The sequence below is a fragment of the Chenopodium quinoa genome, unplaced genomic scaffold (genome assembly GCF_001683475.1).
Source record: "Chenopodium quinoa cultivar QQ74 unplaced genomic scaffold, ASM168347v1, whole genome shotgun sequence".
NCBI classification, from domain to species: Eukaryota; Viridiplantae; Streptophyta; class Magnoliopsida; order Caryophyllales; family Amaranthaceae; genus Chenopodium; species Chenopodium quinoa.
The window spans coordinates 6,350,653-6,369,664 of NW_018744633.1; the positions used below are offsets into that span (position 1 = coordinate 6,350,653).

The 19,012-nt window shown below is 35.5% G+C and overlaps 2 protein-coding genes and 1 long non-coding RNA gene across 3 annotated transcripts; all 3 read right to left on the reverse strand.

Moving 5' to 3' along the window:
* Nucleotides 1-3,015: 3,015 nt before the first annotated feature.
* LOC110701477 (agamous-like MADS-box protein AGL62) lies at nucleotides 3,016-3,678 on the reverse strand. The gene has a single exon (XM_021879126.1). The coding sequence runs from the start codon at nucleotides 3,676-3,678 to the stop codon at nucleotides 3,016-3,018; it is 663 nt and encodes a 220-aa protein (XP_021734818.1).
* A 2,751-nt stretch (nucleotides 3,679-6,429) lies between these two features.
* Nucleotides 6,430-6,858, reverse strand: LOC110701527. Its single transcript, XR_002507357.1, has 2 exons — nucleotides 6,818-6,858; nucleotides 6,430-6,664 (listed from the first exon to the last, which is right to left on the reverse strand). It is a non-coding gene; the product is annotated as an uncharacterized LOC110701527 (long non-coding RNA).
* A 6,557-nt stretch (nucleotides 6,859-13,415) lies between these two features.
* Nucleotides 13,416-14,814, reverse strand: LOC110701528 (inhibitor of trypsin and hageman factor-like). The gene is made up of 2 exons (XM_021879164.1): nucleotides 14,464-14,814; nucleotides 13,416-13,683 (listed from the first exon to the last, which is right to left on the reverse strand). Exons 1-2 carry the CDS (start codon nucleotides 14,522-14,524, stop codon nucleotides 13,481-13,483), a joined length of 264 nt encoding a protein of 87 aa, XP_021734856.1. The 5' UTR covers nucleotides 14,525-14,814; the 3' UTR covers nucleotides 13,416-13,480.
* Between the last annotated feature and the right edge of the window lie 4,198 nt (nucleotides 14,815-19,012).

Below are 19,012 nucleotides of genomic sequence, written 5' to 3' on the forward strand. Positions count from 1 at the left end.
CAAATTTAATAAATAAAATATCAAATGTATACAAAATCTATAATAAATACAAGCTTATATAACTATATAAATATTTTTTTTTCCTGTGAACCGAGGGTTGCTTGGGCAAAGAACTAGTCAAAAAAAAATTAATACCTCGAGTATACATTATAAAAAGACTGAAAAATGAATTGGAGTATTAAAATCATCCATTATCTTATCCCAATAATATACGCATATTTTTTCTATGGAGGCGGATGCACGATGCTCCGTGCATCCGTTTTCTCTTTAAAAACGCGGAATGAACATTCCGTTGTTCAGTAAAGAACATACATTTGTTTTGTAAAGAACATACAGATATTTCATAAAGAACATCACATATAGCTGTATTGTAATGAACATATAGTTGTTTTATAAAGAACATATACCTATTTTGTAAAAAAAACATCCAACTTCATGTTCTTTATATGTATATCTATCTAAAGAACATCCGTAATATTAATTAAAAACATGATAATTAGAGATGATCAACTTTGGACCGACCTGACCCGGCCCGATCCAGCTCGAAAATAGGGCGGGTTTAGACAAGCCTAAAAATGCATTTTTAGTTAAAAAAATCCAAACTCGGCCCGAAAAAACCCGAAAAGCCCACTACTATACATTTTTCCGGTTTGACACGAGATATTATGTTAAGGTCCAACCCGACCCGAATTTTTTATCACCTCTAATGGTAATATATTGTAATGAACATTATTTTTATTCAACCACCATAATCTAAAGAACAAATTCAAAGAATATTTCAAAATAAACAATTAACGTATGTCACAAATAAAAGTACATTATTCTGATAATCAAAGAACATGAAGATAAAGAACATTATTTAACTGCATATGTTCATTAAAATTTTATAACATGTTCTTTGCACTTTAACTGAATGTTCTATACAATGTTCTTTAAATTCTATAATATGTTCTTTTCACTTAAACTAAATGTTCTTTATATTTCTATGCAATGTTCTTTCCGCTTTTTTTTTTTTTTTTTTGAAGAGATGCACCATGTGGATCGTGCATCCGCCTGCACGAACCATGCATTGTGGAGTATACTCCATACTGATTGAGTTATACCTAAAACATAAAATTAAAAAAAATATATAAAAAATAAATAACAGCTAATGTATTGTTTTTGATAAAATTGATTACTCGATCGGCCGTCTCCATTTTTGGATCATGTAATCATATTTTTTATTACTTCGTATTATTTTTAATGGAGACGAATAGTCTATGAAGCAAAATCTAAGTGCGCACAACGTTCGAATGCAATTGATTATTTGCACACGTATCATTTGGAGATATAAATTGTTATGAAGATTTTTCACGTCTTTGTCATCAACCTTTGGAGAATTAGAGAATATATTGTTGTTTTTTTTGTTTATTCTTGATCGTGATCGTATTGTTTTTTTATCATAACAACAGCATTACTTTTCAAAAAACATGAAACGAAGACCAATTAACCCTATAAATAGAGGTCGATACAGAACCAAAAAATTAAATCGACAATCCAAATCCCATATATATTAACTTTATGATAGAGTATATAAAACAATCCTAACCTTCAACCATCCGTGTCAAAAAAGTACGAGTAAGAATAATGATGAGTTCAAGAATAACCCTATTCATGGCCGTGATTATGGTGGTTGTTGCTATCCAATTCCAACCCATTTGCTCTCAAAATGATGCTGAATTCATCAATAGGTGTCTGGATAAGATCTCACCGAAATGTTCATCTGATTTATCGGAAAACTGCTGCGATGCGCTGGAACGGCTAAGTCGGCGTCAGCGTGATCGTAAATGCTTTTGTGCCCTATTGTCAACTAATAACCAATTTGATAGCAATGAGTTACAATTCCTTAGAGAAGATGCTACAAACTGCGGCATTTTTCGTGACGATTTCGAGTGCACCACTACATAATTCTATGTTTCAAGTTATTGAATTGAGTTTGTTTGATTTAATTTGGTTGCAATTTCTATACATATTGGTGTATGTGCCAAATGTGTGTGTGAGCGTTTTTTGTTTCTTTTTTGTATTTGAGTTGTTGATAAGGAATGATCTTGCTCTCCATATGTAGTATGGTTGACTTTACTTTGTATTTAAAACCAATGGCTTTATTAGGGCTATGGCTATTATATTGGTTCTACCTTCATGATGAGGTATCCAAATATTATTGCATATACAAGTATATGTTGTTATTACTATTCACAAAAAAAAAAAAAAAAAAAAAAAAAAAAAAAAAAAGTATAGGTTGTTATTATTGAACGTACCAATTGACACACTTTAAGAAATAAGTAACTCGTATAGGTTCGTTTTAATGCTTTTAAGAATGTGTTTAAACTCTCTTTACTAACTCCCATTAGCACATTTATGTTTGTAACAAAAACAACAATAGATGAATCCAATAGATGAATCCAATCAATCAATCCAACTTTTTTTTTTTTTCCAATATTTATCTCATCTCTCAATGACCCCCAATCATATAAATGACATCACTAGTAGTTTAAGAGACTATTTTAATGACGATGCTTTTGTTGACAATAAGGATAATAAATTAGTAATAAAATTAATACTTCAATCACCCAATTAACAATCGATCAAACAAAAATCAATAATAAATCATAAATACACGCACTACCAATTGACAAAATACAAATCAAATCACCCTACAATCAAACAATATAAATCGATTATAAATCAAAGGACTTGCAAAATCATATTGTTGCAATTGTACAAAGTTAAATTAGCAAACTCATCAAAAAAATATTATATCTCCCAGGTTACAAAATTTGATCAAATTTATAGTAGATCAATATTCTTATAATATAATGCTAATTCTACTATAATTTGATCGAATAAAACTAACATACTATATAATATTGCAACGCTAAACTAAATATCCAATACTACTAGTAATCTTACCAAAAACCCTAATTCTCGATCAAAAGGAAGCCGTAATATCGTGACAGATAAACCCATTCCTTCTAATCAACGATTAGTTGAATTAGAAGAACAATAATAATTATTGTTATTATTAATCGAATTAACCCTAGAAGAAACTTGATCACGTAAACCCTCAAGTGAACCCTTCAATTGTTCAAGCTCCAACAACCCTAAATTATCAATCGGTTTATCCCACCAAAACCCGAACTCGCTATTATCACCACGTGGACTACTCCCATTGGACGACAATGATGACGAACCAATAACATGATCACTCCTTTTTTTCTCAACCTCAATATTACTCAAAACTCTCTTGTACTGCTCAGAAAGTACACTCGTACCAAACTCATTCCCATTACCACCATTTATTATATTATTATTCTCGACGCCCCTTGTATAATTAATATACCGACTAACAACCGCGTCCGCGTTCGGGTGACCAAACGAGAAGAGCTTCCCGGCCTCGGAGAAAGTGATAATGGCAACCTCGGAACCGCATAAGGAGCTTAATTCACTCGCCTTCTTAAACAACCCGCCTCGCCGTTTCGTAAACGTAACTTGTCTGCTTGTTTTGTTGATTATACGCTTCATTTCAATCTTCTGCTTTCCGGCTTTCTTCTTGTTCATCACTATTGGCTCGATTATGAAATCTTCGGGAAAATTTAGGGTTTGATCTTCCATTCTAAGATCATCCAAGTATTCCTCCATTGTTATTAATTCAAGTGTTTTTGTGGGTTTAATTATGTTATGCGGGTGTATGTATGTTAAACTGAATTTTAGAAGGTGTGTATTTATAGAATGTGAGGAGATAGAAAGTGGGTTAATATTAAATGATGTGTCAGAAAATATTACGAGTAACAAGAATATTTTTGGACACAATTTAAGGGAATAAAATCTTTGTTATTATTAGTGTTCGTTAACAATTCTAATGTGGTTCCTTGTAAAAGATACACCGACCTAAATGAGGTACAAGATTGCATATTTGCATGGGCTGTATCTTGTAATGATCAACAAAAGCCCAATACTTGATCACATTCTAACTAGTCCAAATCATTAAGGCTAAAAAAAAAAAAAAAGTAAAAGCTTGATATAATTTTTTGAAAAAAAAAATAATAATAATAATAATAATAAATAAATAAATAAAGGGTAATGTTATATATAGCCGTAGCCGTAGCCCTAAGGGCTATATATAAGTAGGGGTGAGCAAAAAATCAGGGTACCCTGAATCAGAACCGGAACCTGTTAGGAATCGCAGGTTCCGGAACCAGAACCTATACAAGAGGTTCCAGTTCCGGGTAGCAAACTGAAGAACCTATTGTAATAGGTTCCGGTTCAAGTTCTCAATTTTTTGGAACCGGAACCTGTAGGGTACCTTGTACCTGATAAAAGTATCACTTAATTTCAAATTATACACTAATTCTTACTCAATTTTTAAATAATAAATATCAAAATTACAATTATAAAAATATATATATTAAATTTGTTAGACAACTACTATTAGTTTGTCTTATTTGCAAGTTGCAAACATTGGAGTATAAATTAGTGACCAACCAGTTTTTTTATTAAAAATTCCGCGAAAAAGTTAGTGAGTATATTATAATACAGGGTACCCTGAATCGGAACCAGAACCTACAGGTTCCGGTTCCGGTTCCCAATTTCCAGGAACCTGTTCAACAGGTTCCGGTTCCGGTTCTCATTTTGAGGAACCTGTTGCAATAGGTTCCGGTTCCTGGAATTTTTACAGGGTACCCTGTTATGCTCACCCCTATATATAAGCATTAAATATACTTTTGGAAATTAGGAATTTATGACAAAAACACGCGTAAATCAGTGTTATTAGTGTTTATATTTTGATGATTTCTTAACTTTTTACGATTTTCAAGTGTAAATTTAATGCTTATACATAACCTAAGGGTTATGTTTAACCTTTTCTTTATAAAATAAATAAATAAAATTACTACATTACAGAATACATATTTGAAGATCAAGAAATTTTATTGATGATTTTTATTGAGCATATAACAGCTTGCATAATTCCATTATCCAACCATTATCCAACATGTATGGGGGTATGGAAAATTAACATACATTAAGGGCGTGTTCGGCGCTAGCTTTTGAGTAGCTTTTAGGTAGCTTTTAGTGGTTTGACCAAGTCAAACCACTACTCAACAAAAAATGTGAGTGTTTGGCAAAATAATGGTTCAAGTAGCTTTTAGTGGTGGAGGTAGCTTTTATTAAAAGTTAGGATTATTAGCTTTTGAAATTAGAGGTAGCTTTTGAAGTAGCTTTTGAAAATTTAATGTATAGTTTTAAAAATAAAATATTTATTCTTAAATGTAACAGCTAGTCAACCACTACTTTACCGAACAATCATACCTAAATTATCTTTTTTCACAGCTAATAGCTTGTTGACAGCTAACAGCTATCTCCACAGCTCACAGCTATCTCTACAGCTACAGCTACCTTCACAGCTATATTTTGCCGAACATGCCCTAAAACACGGTTACAACAAAAATTTGTAATTGCAACGGTAGAAGAAACTGCCTTAATCACAACCGTAATTTCCAGATTTTCACTTTCAATCAGGGTCTTGGCTATTATTCCTTCCTTTCCAAGCAACTCTGGCCACTCGTACTTCCCCCTATTCATTCATAGACTATGTAACCATTAAACCTAATACTCCGTATTAACTACTCCGTATGTTATTTGTATGGGAAAAAATTCATATACTACATCCGTTAACGGTTATTTGCAAGATATACTATAAATGAATGCTAACTATTTTGTGCAACAAATGTTTTTTTTTTCCTTTTTAGGTAATCATTTCTCTCTATCTCTCTCTTCATCACATGCACCTAACTTTTTCTCTCTTCATTTTACTCTCACAAACAAATTTTGCCTAGGAGTCCGCAAACACCCCCTTTATTGCAAATAATAGTTAACGGAGGATGTAAGTACAACAAGGTTTAATTAAAAAATAAAAAAAAAATATATTCAAAGAATAACTCAATTTTAATTAACAATGACAATTGCAATTTTGAAAAGCCTTTTATAAAAGTTATCGATTCGTCTACAATAATAGCAACCCGGGGCAACGCGGATGTTAAACTGAATTTTAGAAGTAAATAAATAACGTGTAATTAGATTGTGAGGAGAGAGCAAGTTAAAAATAAAAAAATAAAAATAAATAAAAATAAATCGGTAATTAATGAGTTAAGTTAATAATTAGGGACTAAAGTGTTATATGTTTTCACCTTTTGGGACCTGAACTTTTTTTTTCACCGTTTGGGACCTGTGGTTAAATTTCAAGCCATTTAACCCATCTGAAAAATTTACTAACCAACTTGAGCATTAATTGGAGTTATAAAAAATAAAAAAAATAAAAAAATTCCAAACCAAAAAAACTTGGTAAACATCAGCTATAGAATTTTTTAAGCAAAAAAAAAAAAAAAAAAAAAAAAAAAAAAAAAAAAAAAAAAAAAAAAAGCCTTCTATGTTCCAGTTTTTTACCTTAAACTAAAATAGCAAACCACAATCCAAAATTTCAAAACAAAAACAAAAGCATCCAACATCCACAACATCATGCAGCTTCCAACATCCAAATATAGCAGCAAGCTTTCTTCATATCATATTTACTTTTTTTTTTTTTTTTTCAAATTCTCTTTTCTTGCTCTCCCAAAACCAATGTTTCAGCCTAAGCTACAATCACAAGTATGAAATGGTGAAACAGCCAAACAGGAGATGTAGTTAAAAATTTTCAAATTGCAATTTTTTTCTACTCTGTGTATTTGTTCTTTAGGCATTAATTTGTCGTTGCATAATTGAATTAAGAAGATGGTTTTCTTACCTTGCATTTTAATGAAATTAGAACAACCTTGTTGGTCCATTATACAATGAACTTTGTTGTGTTAAATGATTTGTGTTTGATCCATGACTTGACTGACTTAGTACAAATGCATGACTTGATTGAGGTGGAATTGAATTGTGTTAAGATGCTTAATATACCGCTAATTATCTGCACTAAAATCAGCTTCAAAGCTTCAATTTTTTTTCAAAGGAAGGTTGATGATGAAGGAGTACTCTGATGAACAATGAGAGTTGAAAAGACACCTTTTTTTAATTTTTTTTGGGTAACCACGGTTACTCTTTTTTTTTTGGAGAAACTAATAAAAATTCTATTTGCAAATAAATTAAACCTAAAATAATTGTTTGGAGTTTGCGATTTGTAAAGGTTTTTTGAAAATCCGGATTTATACAGATTGTGCTGCCCTCCTTGCTCTTCTTCCTCCTTCTGGTTCAATGGAAAATTGGAAATCTCTGCTTGGTGGCTCATTCAGGAGTTGCGGGCTTCGGTTCAGTCTTTTTTAGTTTGCCAGGTTCAAAAGGTTCCTCGTTTGTGGGTCAATCCTACTCACTGGTTGGCTGGTTGTGCCCGACGTCGTCAGTTGTTGTATTTTCTGTTTTAGTTTTTTTTTTTTGGTTGACAGTTGTTTTTGGTTGTTGTTCCTTTTATTTGATAGCTCTTTTGTCAAAAAAAAAAAAACTAAAATAATTAGTGGGCCCCAATGCTTAACCATAGTTATTTTATTTGTTTAAAATTCTTTCTTAGGTCCCAAACGGTGAAAGAAAAAACTTCGGATCCCAAAAGGCGAAAAGTATAAAACTTTAGTTCCCAATTATTATTATTATTTTTTTTTTTTGACATCAGCGTAACACAATTAAAATTACAAATCTAAACTAAAGCTAATTAAACTAGTCCTGCTGTTGTTACCTTAACTTGTAATTATGTGTCATAATATACTTTGGACACAATTTTAAGCGAATAAAATCTTGGGAAATTCTCAATGGTACTCATGTACTTATTTTTTTTCTCAATGGTAAACACTAACTTTTCTAATTATCTATGGTAATCAATAATTAACTAATCTAATTCAATGGTAACTTGAGTTAAGCATTTTAATTATAATTAACCATGGTTTATGCTTAAATGGGAGGGAAAAGATGAATTGACTAAAATACCCCCATTTATTTTAGCCAACCAACTGTGTCTTGTCAAAGGGTCTGATTAAAACTTTTGAACTTCATCATCTTCATTCGAGTTCTTGATTGCTGCCTCTGAAAATCGAATCTGACTAAAAATTCTTGCTCCAAAACACTCATAAAATCTAGTTTATTGTCTAGGATAATTTAGTAGCAATTAAATTAGGGTTTTTCGGAAGGCTTGTGAATTGTTGAGGGGTATCTGGGTTGTGCAACTTACGCATAATTTGGGTGCATTTGGAGGCGAATTTGTAGCAAAAAGGTTGCGATTGTCAGAAAGGTTCGATCTTTGTTCGAATTATACCATTTGAGGTGCGATCTTAAGTCAGGTATGTATTTTTTTCGCTATAATTTGGTGCATGCTCTGTTTTTGTAAATGTGTAGGGTTTTATGTATTACTACTACTGCTGTTGGTTTATTGTTGTTTATTTTGGCAAAATTAATGTTATGTTGTGTATGGAGTTAATTATTGGGGTTTTATTGTTAGAATTAGTTGAATATTGAACTTGATGTTGTAGGTTATATGCTTATACATGTTACTTATATTTGCTGCAGAATGGGTGATAATATAAAGTTACAATTTCAATACCTTGGTAAAGATGTGATTGTTGTTGTTGAGGACATTGATAAGGCCAATTTGATTCACCTAATTATAGAGTACTGGGAGAAAGCAGCTAGGGACAATATAGAAACTCCAGAACACCCTACATTTAACTATGTGTTTAAAATGAAGCATGTTAGTCTTTTAAGTGATGCTGACTTAATGAAAATGTTTAGTAATTTGCCTGAGAAGAAGGAGATATACATATGGGTAGGAACAGTAGGTAAGGATAGTAAGGTGGTCCAAGCTGCTAGGTCACTGATGTCAGGGAAGACACCAGCTGAACCCATTAGTATGGACAAGTCTGTTGTGAGTCAACCTAAAGTGATTGACATGAAATCTAAACTGACACCTAGGAAAAGAAAGACTGGTGAGCCTGAGTTAGTTGAAGCTGAAGTTGTTAGTAAAGAAGACTTTGAGAGGCATATGATTGCAGTAGGTAAACTTCCAATCGATGAATATGATTTGGATCAGACTGACCATGCTATTAATCAATGCATAGATGATAAATGGACTGACATTATTGATTCACCTAATAGAGAGACTAAGAGTGATAGGGTACCTGATGCTCCAACAGTGACTGAAACTGTAAGAGGAAAAGGGAGGGGTAGGGGAACTGGTACAGGGAGAGGAAAAGGGAGAGGCAGGGGCAATGGTAGAGGTAGAGGTAGAGGCAGAGGGGCTATCAATGAGACAGGTAGAGGGAATGGGAGAGGTAGAGGGAAAGGGAGAGGTGGAGGGAGGGAGGATATAGTGGACTATTGGTTTAACATATCTCCTACTCCATGGGATCCAAACCAGCCTATTGATCACCCTACTGAAGACCATGACACTCAAATACCATCAGAGTTATTTACACAACAAACACAACCCCCTCACCCATCAACCCAATCACTGTTACAGCCTATTGAAAACATAGGAGAGTTTTCTAGGTGTAGTAAAAACTCAAATGAAAGAGGGTCTGGTGAGTGTCTTCTGTAAGAGGAGAGTTCCAAGGACTACTGCTAAGAGACATGGAGTTGTGAGTAGCAGCAGTGCAAGTGGTAGTGAGCAAAATGCAGCTTCTGGTGTAGGTAGTACTAGAAGGAGTTTGAGCATTAGCCTTAGGGATGATGCTGACCAGATACTGAGTCTGGAAGAAGATGATGCAGAAGATGAAGGGTACAATCCAACTGAGCATGACAATGAAGACACTGATGAGAGTGTAGATACAGAAGATGATATACAGGAAGATGAATATGGTCCTTTGATTGAGGATGGCTTTGATCCATTTGAGGAGCCTGTTTTTGAGTGTGAAAATGAGCAGGACAATTATTTTGCAAAGTTATAAAACAATGGTGAGGTATACAAGGATGAGGGTTTTGGTAAAATTGTGTTGAAGCCATGGCAGTTATTCACAGATAAGCAACATTTGAGAGATGTTGTAAGGGACTATTGCATACAATGTGGATTTTCCATCATTGTTGACTATGAAAGCAACTTCAGGTACTCATTTTCATGCTCAGATATGAGCTGCAATTGGAGATTACATGCCTCTCTCCTTCCAGATGGCACAACATGGGCTATTAAGTCCATTGAGAATTTAGAACATACTTGCCAAGGGGTTGAGCTCAGAAATTCTATGGTGAATTGCAAATGGGCAAAGAGAGTACTTTTAGATGACATTTAAGCAAACAATGACATCCCTACAAAGTCATTGAATGACCTATTGTTCCAGAGATATGGGGTCAATATGGCTCAGTCTACTTTGTACAGAGTCAGAACTCAAGCCTTAGAGGAGATCCATGGCAGGCATGATGTGTCATACAAACATCTGCCAATGTATTGTGATGTCATCAAAGAGTTAAACCCAGGGAGTTTGGCTCACTATGCATGGAAAGATGCAAACCACCCTGAAAGACCTCTGGCATTTAGCAGTATTTTCATTGCCTTCAAAGCTTCATTGGATGGTCTCAAATCTGGCTGCAGAAGTCTCATAGGGGTGGATGGAGCTCATCTCAAAGGTCATTTTGGTGGAGTGCTTTTGTCAGCAGTAGCCTTGGATGGTAATAATGAGATCTTTCCAATTGCTTGGGCAATTGTGGGAGGAGAGGATGCTGAAACATGGACGTTCTTTTATATGGCATTTGAAGAATGCTTTAAAAGATAGTGGAAGAGGGGATGAATGGTGTATTATCTCTGACAGGCAGAAGGTAATGATTCTATCTTTAATGGTCAATTTTTGCATTTATGTAATATATACTACCTGACACTAAGTTAACACTTCTGTATATTTTTGGTAGGGTATTGAGGCTGCAATTCTGGAGTGTTGGCCTAAAGTGGGAAGGAGATACTGCTGCAAACATTTACTGAAGAATTTCAAACCACAGTTCCCTGGTTTGTTAATGTTCTCATTATTTTGGTTGACTTGTGGAGCATTTAATCCCTTTACTTTTAGAAAGGCTATGGAACGTTTGCAAAAGGCTAATCCATTGGCTGTAGTGTGGTTTTCTAAGCTTGGACCACAATCAGTGTGGTCTAAGCATGCATTTAATCCAGCTATAAAGTCAGATGTCAACAAATCAAATTTTGTGGAAAGTTTCAACTCCACATTAGGCCTTGATAGGTGTCGACCTGTTATGACATAGCTAGAAGGTAATATTAGTCACTTGCCTAGGTTGTTGTGTCCTTACTTGTATTTCAGTGACATTTTGACCCTAACCTTACTTGCATATAACAGGTGTGAGGAGGCTTACCATGGTCAGGATGGCTACTAGAAGGGAGGCATGTGAAAAATGGAGAGGTGATATCTGTCCAAACATAGTTAAAAGACTCCAAGTCATTAGCCAAGAATCAAGATCATGCAAGTGCTTGGTGAGTGGGGAAGGTGAATATGAAGTGTTGGATGGGAGATCAGTCTTACCTGTAAATCTGAGGGCAGGTACTTGTGCTTGTAATGCATGGAATTTGACTGGCTTGCCATGTAAGCATGCCATGAGGGCCATCTTACACTCACATGATGACCCTCATAAGTATGTCAGTGACTGGTACTCAATCACCAAGTACAAACTGACTTATGGCAACACCATTAAGGCAATCCCTGATGTGGAGCAGTGGCCACAAAGTCAGTACCCTGAGATAGCCCCACCCCAGATGAAGAGAGGGATAAACAGACCTGCAAGAAACAGAAGGAGGGAAGAGGGTGAGCAAGCCAAGGGCAAAAGATCTAAAACAGTCAGGTGCAACAAATGTCAAACCTTTGGCCACAATGCACAGACCTGTTAAGGTGGAATGACAGGAAAAGAGAAGGCTGGTTTGCAAGCAACAGCAGCAGAATCAAAGAAAAAGAAAGCTCCAGCAACCTCTTCTCAACCATTAAGGAAATCTCCTAGAGGAAAGACTCAAGGTGTTTCTCTCAGTCAACTAGATCCAGCTCCTGCATCTTCTTCTCAACCAGTAAGAAGATCCCCAAGAGCAAAGAAGGCTATGACTGGTTTGTTTGCATCACAGCCTGTTCCTTAGTTTAAGCATGCACACCCATTTTAGTTGATGTATTTGTTTTGGAAACATTTAGTTACTGATATCAGCTTATGTATGCTGACTTGTTTTTTGGACAACATTAGTTAATGATGCAATTGCTTTATGACAGTTGATGTTTTTGGATAACATTAGTTAATATGCTGATTTTGGTTTATCTCTGTCACTTTGAATGTGTAATTTCAATGTGTTATATGTTATATGCATGTGTTATATGCATGCAATATCTGTAATTTCAACGTTGTTGATACAGAACAAATAGAATGCAAAATAAGGGAAATTCATCTACTTTTATTCAATTAGAAAGTAGTACATAATTAGGGAATACATAAACACCTACTTAACTGAAACTAAGGCTACCACAATTCTCCCTAATTACATCATCTAAATTTCGATTTGCAACAATAACTAGCATAATAAAGTACATAATCGACCAATTTTAACAATTCCCTTAATATACTTCACCAATCCATCCACCTTTTCATTCAAAGCAACAATGAGACTCTGTTTAACCTCTAATTCATCCTTCAGCCACGCAAAAAAATCGCAAGACCTGCACTTGTAAAACAACCTTCATGGGTTTTTTGTCGTTTTCGAAACCATGACAGCAGCAGCAGCCTAGGGTGGTTTGCAGTAGCAATGGACATGCTTCACCCAATCAAGCTTCTCGTCAATTGTGATACCCCTAACAGAAGAAGAATTAGAGAATTTCATTGAGAAATTTAGCTTAATTGCAAATAATTGAAATACAGGGGAAATATGAATTGGGGATTTCCGTTTCTAGGGTTTATAAAGCTAAAAAATTGGGGATTTTGGATTAGAAGGGAAAAGGGCAATCTGATTTGGAGGGAAAACTGATTTCTAAGGGTAAATTAGACTTTTTGACTTAAGTTAACTATAGTTAGGCTAATATTAAAGGATTAATGTTAAAAAGTTACCATTGAATTAAATTAGTTAATTATTGATTACCATAGATAATTAGAAAAGTTAGTGTTTACCATTGAGAAAAAAAATAAGTACATGAGTACCAGTGAGAATTTCCCTAAAATCTTTGTTATTATTAGTGTTCTTCAAAATTTCTGTAATAATACACCGACCTAATGGTGTACAAGATTGTATGAGTTGTCTTATCTCGATCTTATGTAATGATCATCAAAAGTCCAACACTTAAATCTCAATATATGGCCCAAACCCCAAATCATTAAAGCTAAATAAATTTTTTTTAAAAAGCTTGATGTAATTAAATTAAAATAAATAAAATTACTACATTATAGTATTATACAATACATACTTGAAAATCAAGAAATTTTATTGATGATTTTTATTGAGCATATTACAACTTGCATAATCCCATTATCCAACACGGGGGTGTGGAAGAACAACACTACCCCCAGGACTAACATACATTAAAACACGGTTGCAACAGAAATCAGTAACTGCAATGGTAGAATCTGCTGCCTTAGTCACAACCGTCAATCCAGGATTTTCACTTTCAATTAGGGTCTTGGCTATTGTTCCTTCCTTTCCAAGCAACTCTGGCCACTCGTACTTTCCCCCTATTCATTCATACATAGTTACATACGGAGTATATACATAAATTAAAGAAAATCGATTTATTAGCTCATTATATTCATGGTTAGAGTTGTGAATTTATAACCCAACCAGACTCAACTCGAATATGAAGTTATTGAGAGAGGATCCAACCCAAATGACCCGAACTATAGCTAGACTCGAAAGGAGGGGTTAATATATGTATATATTAATAAATTTAAATTAAAACTTAATTAAAGACTCATTTAAATTAAATTACAAGCTCATACTGTATATAGTTAACCATATGGGCACAAACTTGTTAATTACAAAGGGATCGTAATTAGCTTATAATCTTAATTATGTGCCAAAACATGGTGTAGTGATGATTGAGACTACATTTGGTAGGGAGAACTGGTGTTCGACCCCCACAACAACAATTGGGAGGAGACTGAAACCTAACCACCCAGAACTGATTCCCGAATTCGGATTAGCCCAAAGGGTGAAACAGGTAGAACACCAAAAAAAAAAAAAAAAAAAAGACTTTTTTTTTATTGTAAGTACTTAGCAAATTAAAAAGATTTTAATGGAATGAAAAAGGAATATTGAAAGATTATTTGTGGTTGAAAAAAATATAGTACTACATGAGACGTTATTTAAAATACAAAGGAAGAATTCTATTGTATACTTATTCGAAATAGGCTATTCAAATTCATAATTTTGGAAATACAATCATATGTATAGAAAAAAAATTAATCAATATAATTAAGCACGTAGAACATATCACTCGTAAGTATTTATCATACCTTGAGTGCAGCATGAAGAATTGTCACAATGCTTAGGATTAGCACAAGGTGGATAGCCCATTCTTAATTGATTTTTTTTTAATAACTCAGTTTTTTGTAGTTGGTGTTGTACATTTCAGTGTAATTCTCAGCTTTATATAATGTCATCATTTTTGTATAAGGGGGGAAAAAAATCAGACTTGATGTCATTTTTTTTTTAGGGAAAAAATCAGACTTGATTTTTTTGGTTGTTTGGGTGGGGGGGATCAGACTTGATTATTTCTTTTTATGAGGAAAAAATCAGAGTTGATTTTTTTTTTTTTTGGGGGGGGGATCAAACTTGATTATTTCTTTTTTTGAGGGAAAAAATCAGACTTGATTTTTTTTTATTTTTTTTTTGAGGGGGGATCAGACTTGATTATTTCTTTTTTTAGGGAAAACATCAGACTTGATTATTTCTTTTTTTGAGGGAAAAAATCAGACTTGATTTTTTTTTTTTAAGGGAAAAATCAAACTTTATTCTTTTAGCACTTTATTGTCTATTATTACGTATTAATTTTTATTTATTAATGTTAGCTAATTTGTATTCTAAAAATCACTCACGTATCGCGAGCATACAAAACAAGTTAAATTAAATGTGTTCATAGTAGTTACAAGACTCCACCAAGTGTCAGTTCTCATAATCCTCTCCATAACCCTATTTACATTGTTATATTGTCACTTGATATTTGTTAAAGGGCCAACAAGATAGTTGAAACTCAGTATTGCTTTATATACTTTATCATGCATTCACACTCTCTCACCTAGTCACATGATCATAGCCTTTAAATTTGGACTTGTAATATGGATGCAACATTGGCTCTCCGCATACCCTGCGCAATATATTCTTCTTGAAGTGAGCGGGTGGATGAGGGTTGAGCTGTGAGTCTGTGATATTTGTGTCACGTTGGTTTTGATATCATATTAAATGACTAACTCAATCAAAAGGTTAAGTTAAATTAATATAGTTGAATCCCAAAATTGGTTTATATACTCAATCAATATTATATTACCTCCGTCTTTAATTTTTTTGCCCCGTTGCTTATATATGACTCAAAGTATAAATTTAAATTTAATGTTACGGGTCGGCCCCTTACCATTGATTATATCATCCCTAATTCACAAGGTCTTTCACTTTTTGGACTTTGGTGAATAACATTTCCTTATATATTACTCAAACCAAGTAACCAACTATGGAATAGCCTTTTTGCTAGAATATAAAACACTTCATATTCTGTAAATATTAATTGTGTAATTATGTAGAGAGACTCTTGATTATTCTTGTACATTTGCTATTTATGTTGAAGCAATGAGAAGACAACTCTCAAGGAGTTTTACACAATCAAACATGGTATCAGAGCCAATAGGATTTTTTTCTCCAAATCCTACAGCCTAGTTCCTAGGACCTTCACCGTAGCCTCCTTCCCCTGTTTCTCCCATCCCTCTCGCAGCCATGCCTGCCGGTGATGACACTCCTCCCCCTCCCAATCCCCCCTCCACAACCTTCCACCCGACCTATGCAGTCTCTAATATCAAGAATCTTAAATGACTATTTTGGGCCCAAGACCAGCCCAGCAAGCTTTCTTTGCCCCAGTTCAGCAACAACAAGGATACGGGCCTTTTTTGTCCCCTACCGAGTTGGGCCAGGCATATAGCTCCATGAGTTTGCAATCTCCTAATGATGGGTGGTATATGGACACCGGCGCCACTTCTCATCTCACTCATACTGCTGGTAATCTCCCTAAACTGTTTAATTTGAGCACTCCTCAATTTATTTTGGTTGGTGATGGCAAACGCATTCCTATTCAGGGTTACGGTCACACCTCAACCCCTCCACCTCAAACCCCCTTTCATCTAAAAAATGTCTTATATGCCCCTAACATTATTAAGAACCTAATCTCTGTTAGGAAGTTTACTTGTGACAATTCTGTCTCCATTGAATTTGACCCTCTTGGTTTTTCTGTGAAGGACCTTCGTACGGGGACGGTTTTAGCGAGGTGCAATAGTGTGGGGGACCTATATCCTTTCTCTTCGACTTCCGCTGCAAGAGAACATGACCATCTCTCATTTGCTGCTATTTCTCCTTCTATTTGGCATAGTAGATTGGGACACCCAGGAGCACCTGTTTTTAATATTCTTAGGACTAATGGTTTAATCAATTGTAATAAAGGGAATGATACCCATTTTTGCTATTCTTGTCCTTTGGAAAAACATTCTAGACTTCCTTTTAAATCTTCTATGACTGTCACTTTTAGTCCGTTTGATATTATTCATGCAGATTTATGGACGTCCCCTATTAAAAGCAAATTAGGTCATAAATATTACTTGGTGCTTCTTGATGATTTCTCTCATTTTCTTTGGGTTTTTCCACTTAAATATAAATCCCAAGTCTACTCCCTTTTCCTCCAATTTAGAGCATACATAAACACTCAATTTGAAAAGCAAGTTAAAACTTTTCAATCTGACAATGGCCGAGAGTTCGATAACACTCCTTTTAAAAAATTTTGTGCCAATAATGGGATGAGATTTCGCCTTTCTTGCCCTCACACCTCTTCTCAAAATGGTAAGGCTGAGAGAATTATTCGCACAATAGATAATATGGCCCGTACTATGCTCTTTCATGCCTCTCTCCCACCCTCTTTTTGGGTATATGCCGTTCATATGGCTTCCTATGTCTTGAATATTCTTCCAACCTCAACTCTTGGAAACAAAACACCAACCGACATACTCTATCGTCGAATCCCCTCTTATGACCATCTCCGCATATTTGGGTGTCTTTGTTATCCTAATTTATCATCCGTTGCCCCCCATAAGTTGGCTCCCCGATCAACCCCTTGTGTTTTTTTGGGATTCCCTAGCAACCATCGAGGTTATCTTTGTTTTGACTTATCCTCAAACAAAGTAATTATTTCAAGACATGTTACCTTCCAAGAAAATATTTTCCCATTTACTGATATTCACAAATTTCGGCAATCAGACTATAGTTTCTTGGACGAACCATCACTTCTTCTTTCTCCTTTACATCTGGGTAGTACTCTTCAGCAGGCCCAAGATAATTCGCCCCATGCTCAGCCCATCCCCCTTAATCCGGCCCAAGCCGCTGCACTTGGGCAGAATAGTCCACGGGTTGACCGTGGGACAGTTAGCTCTGCCACAGCCAACTCGTGGGCTACCCAAGCAGCCGACCCAACTTCCCCTAGCCCACCTCCTTCCGTTACTTCCCCTAGCCCACCTACTTCACCTAATTCCCCTATGATCCAATTTGGATCTTTCCCTCCAAGCCCAGTGCGTGTCACACCTCCCACATCTAACCCGCAACCCAACTTGGTCCCTACTCATAGTATGGCTACTAGGGCCCAACATGGTATTTTCAAATCCAAGGTGCACTTCAACCTTGCTTCTCAGACGATCTCTCCACTTCCTAAAAGTCCAAAATTAGCCATGTTAGACCCGAATTGGAATGCGGCCATGAATGAGGAATTTAGTGCTCTTACTAAACAACATACTTGGGATCTAGTTCCAAGACCCCCTGATGTGAATATTATTCGTTGTATGTGGTTGTTCAAACATAAATACAGGGAAAATGGTGACTTGGAGCGGCACAAGGCTAGACTTGTTGTCAATGGAAAATCTCAACAGGTGGGTGTTGACTGTGATGAGACATTCAGTCCGGTCGTCAAACCGGCTACAATCCGTACAGTTCTGAGCATAGCTATGGGAAAAGATTGGCCGATTCATCAGTTGGATGTCAAAAATGCATTTTTACACGGTGACTTGAGAGAAACTATTTACATGCATCAACCCCCGGATTTTGTAAACCCTGGTGCTCCAACACATGTGTGCCGTCTTCGAAAATCTCTCTATGGTCTAAAACAGGCCCCTAGGGCGTGGTATCAGCGTTTTGCTAATTTTCTTCTTTAGATGGGTTTTGTGTGCAGCAAGAGTGGTAACTCTTTGTTTATTTTTCACAGAGACAGCATATCTCTTGTTATATGTTGATGATATAGTTTTGACCGCCTCCACAGAAGCTCTAAAGACAGAAATCATTGAACTGCTCCGGTCGGAATTTGATATGTCCGACTTAGGTAAACTGAGCTATTTTTTGGGTATCTCGATCACTCGCACTTCTGATAGTATGTTCCTTAGCCAGAAGAAATATGTAGCAGAAATAATTCACAGGGCTAAAATGTCCAATTGCAAGCCTGTTGCCACTCCTGTTGACACCAAATCGAAGCTTAGTGCTTCGAATGGCTCCCCTGTTGCTGACCCGTCTCTGTACCGGAGTTTAGCCGGAGCTCTTCAGTATCTTACTTTCACGAGACCAGATATCGCTTATGCGGTTCAGCAGATTTGTTTGTTCATGCATGCTCCTAGAGAACCACATTTTAATGCGTTGAAGCGCGTTATCAGATATATACAGGGGACTCTTGATTATGGTCTTCATTTGTATCGCTCTGCACCGTCTGGTTTGGCCTGGTCTCCTACACAGACACAGATTGGGGGGGGGGGGGGTTGTCCTGACACTCGCAGG

Coding starts and splice junctions, on each gene's coding strand:
- LOC110701528 (XM_021879164.1), bottom strand. CDS start 14,524: ATGGGCTATCCACCTTGTGCTAATCCTAAGCATTGTGACAATTCTTCA. Junction 13,684..14,463: donor TTCTTCATGCTGCACTCAAG/GTATGATAAATA, acceptor ATGAATGAATAG/GGGGAAAGTACGAGTGGCCA.
- LOC110701477 (XM_021879126.1), bottom strand. CDS start 3,678: ATGGAGGAATACTTGGATGATCTTAGAATGGAAGATCAAACCCTAAAT.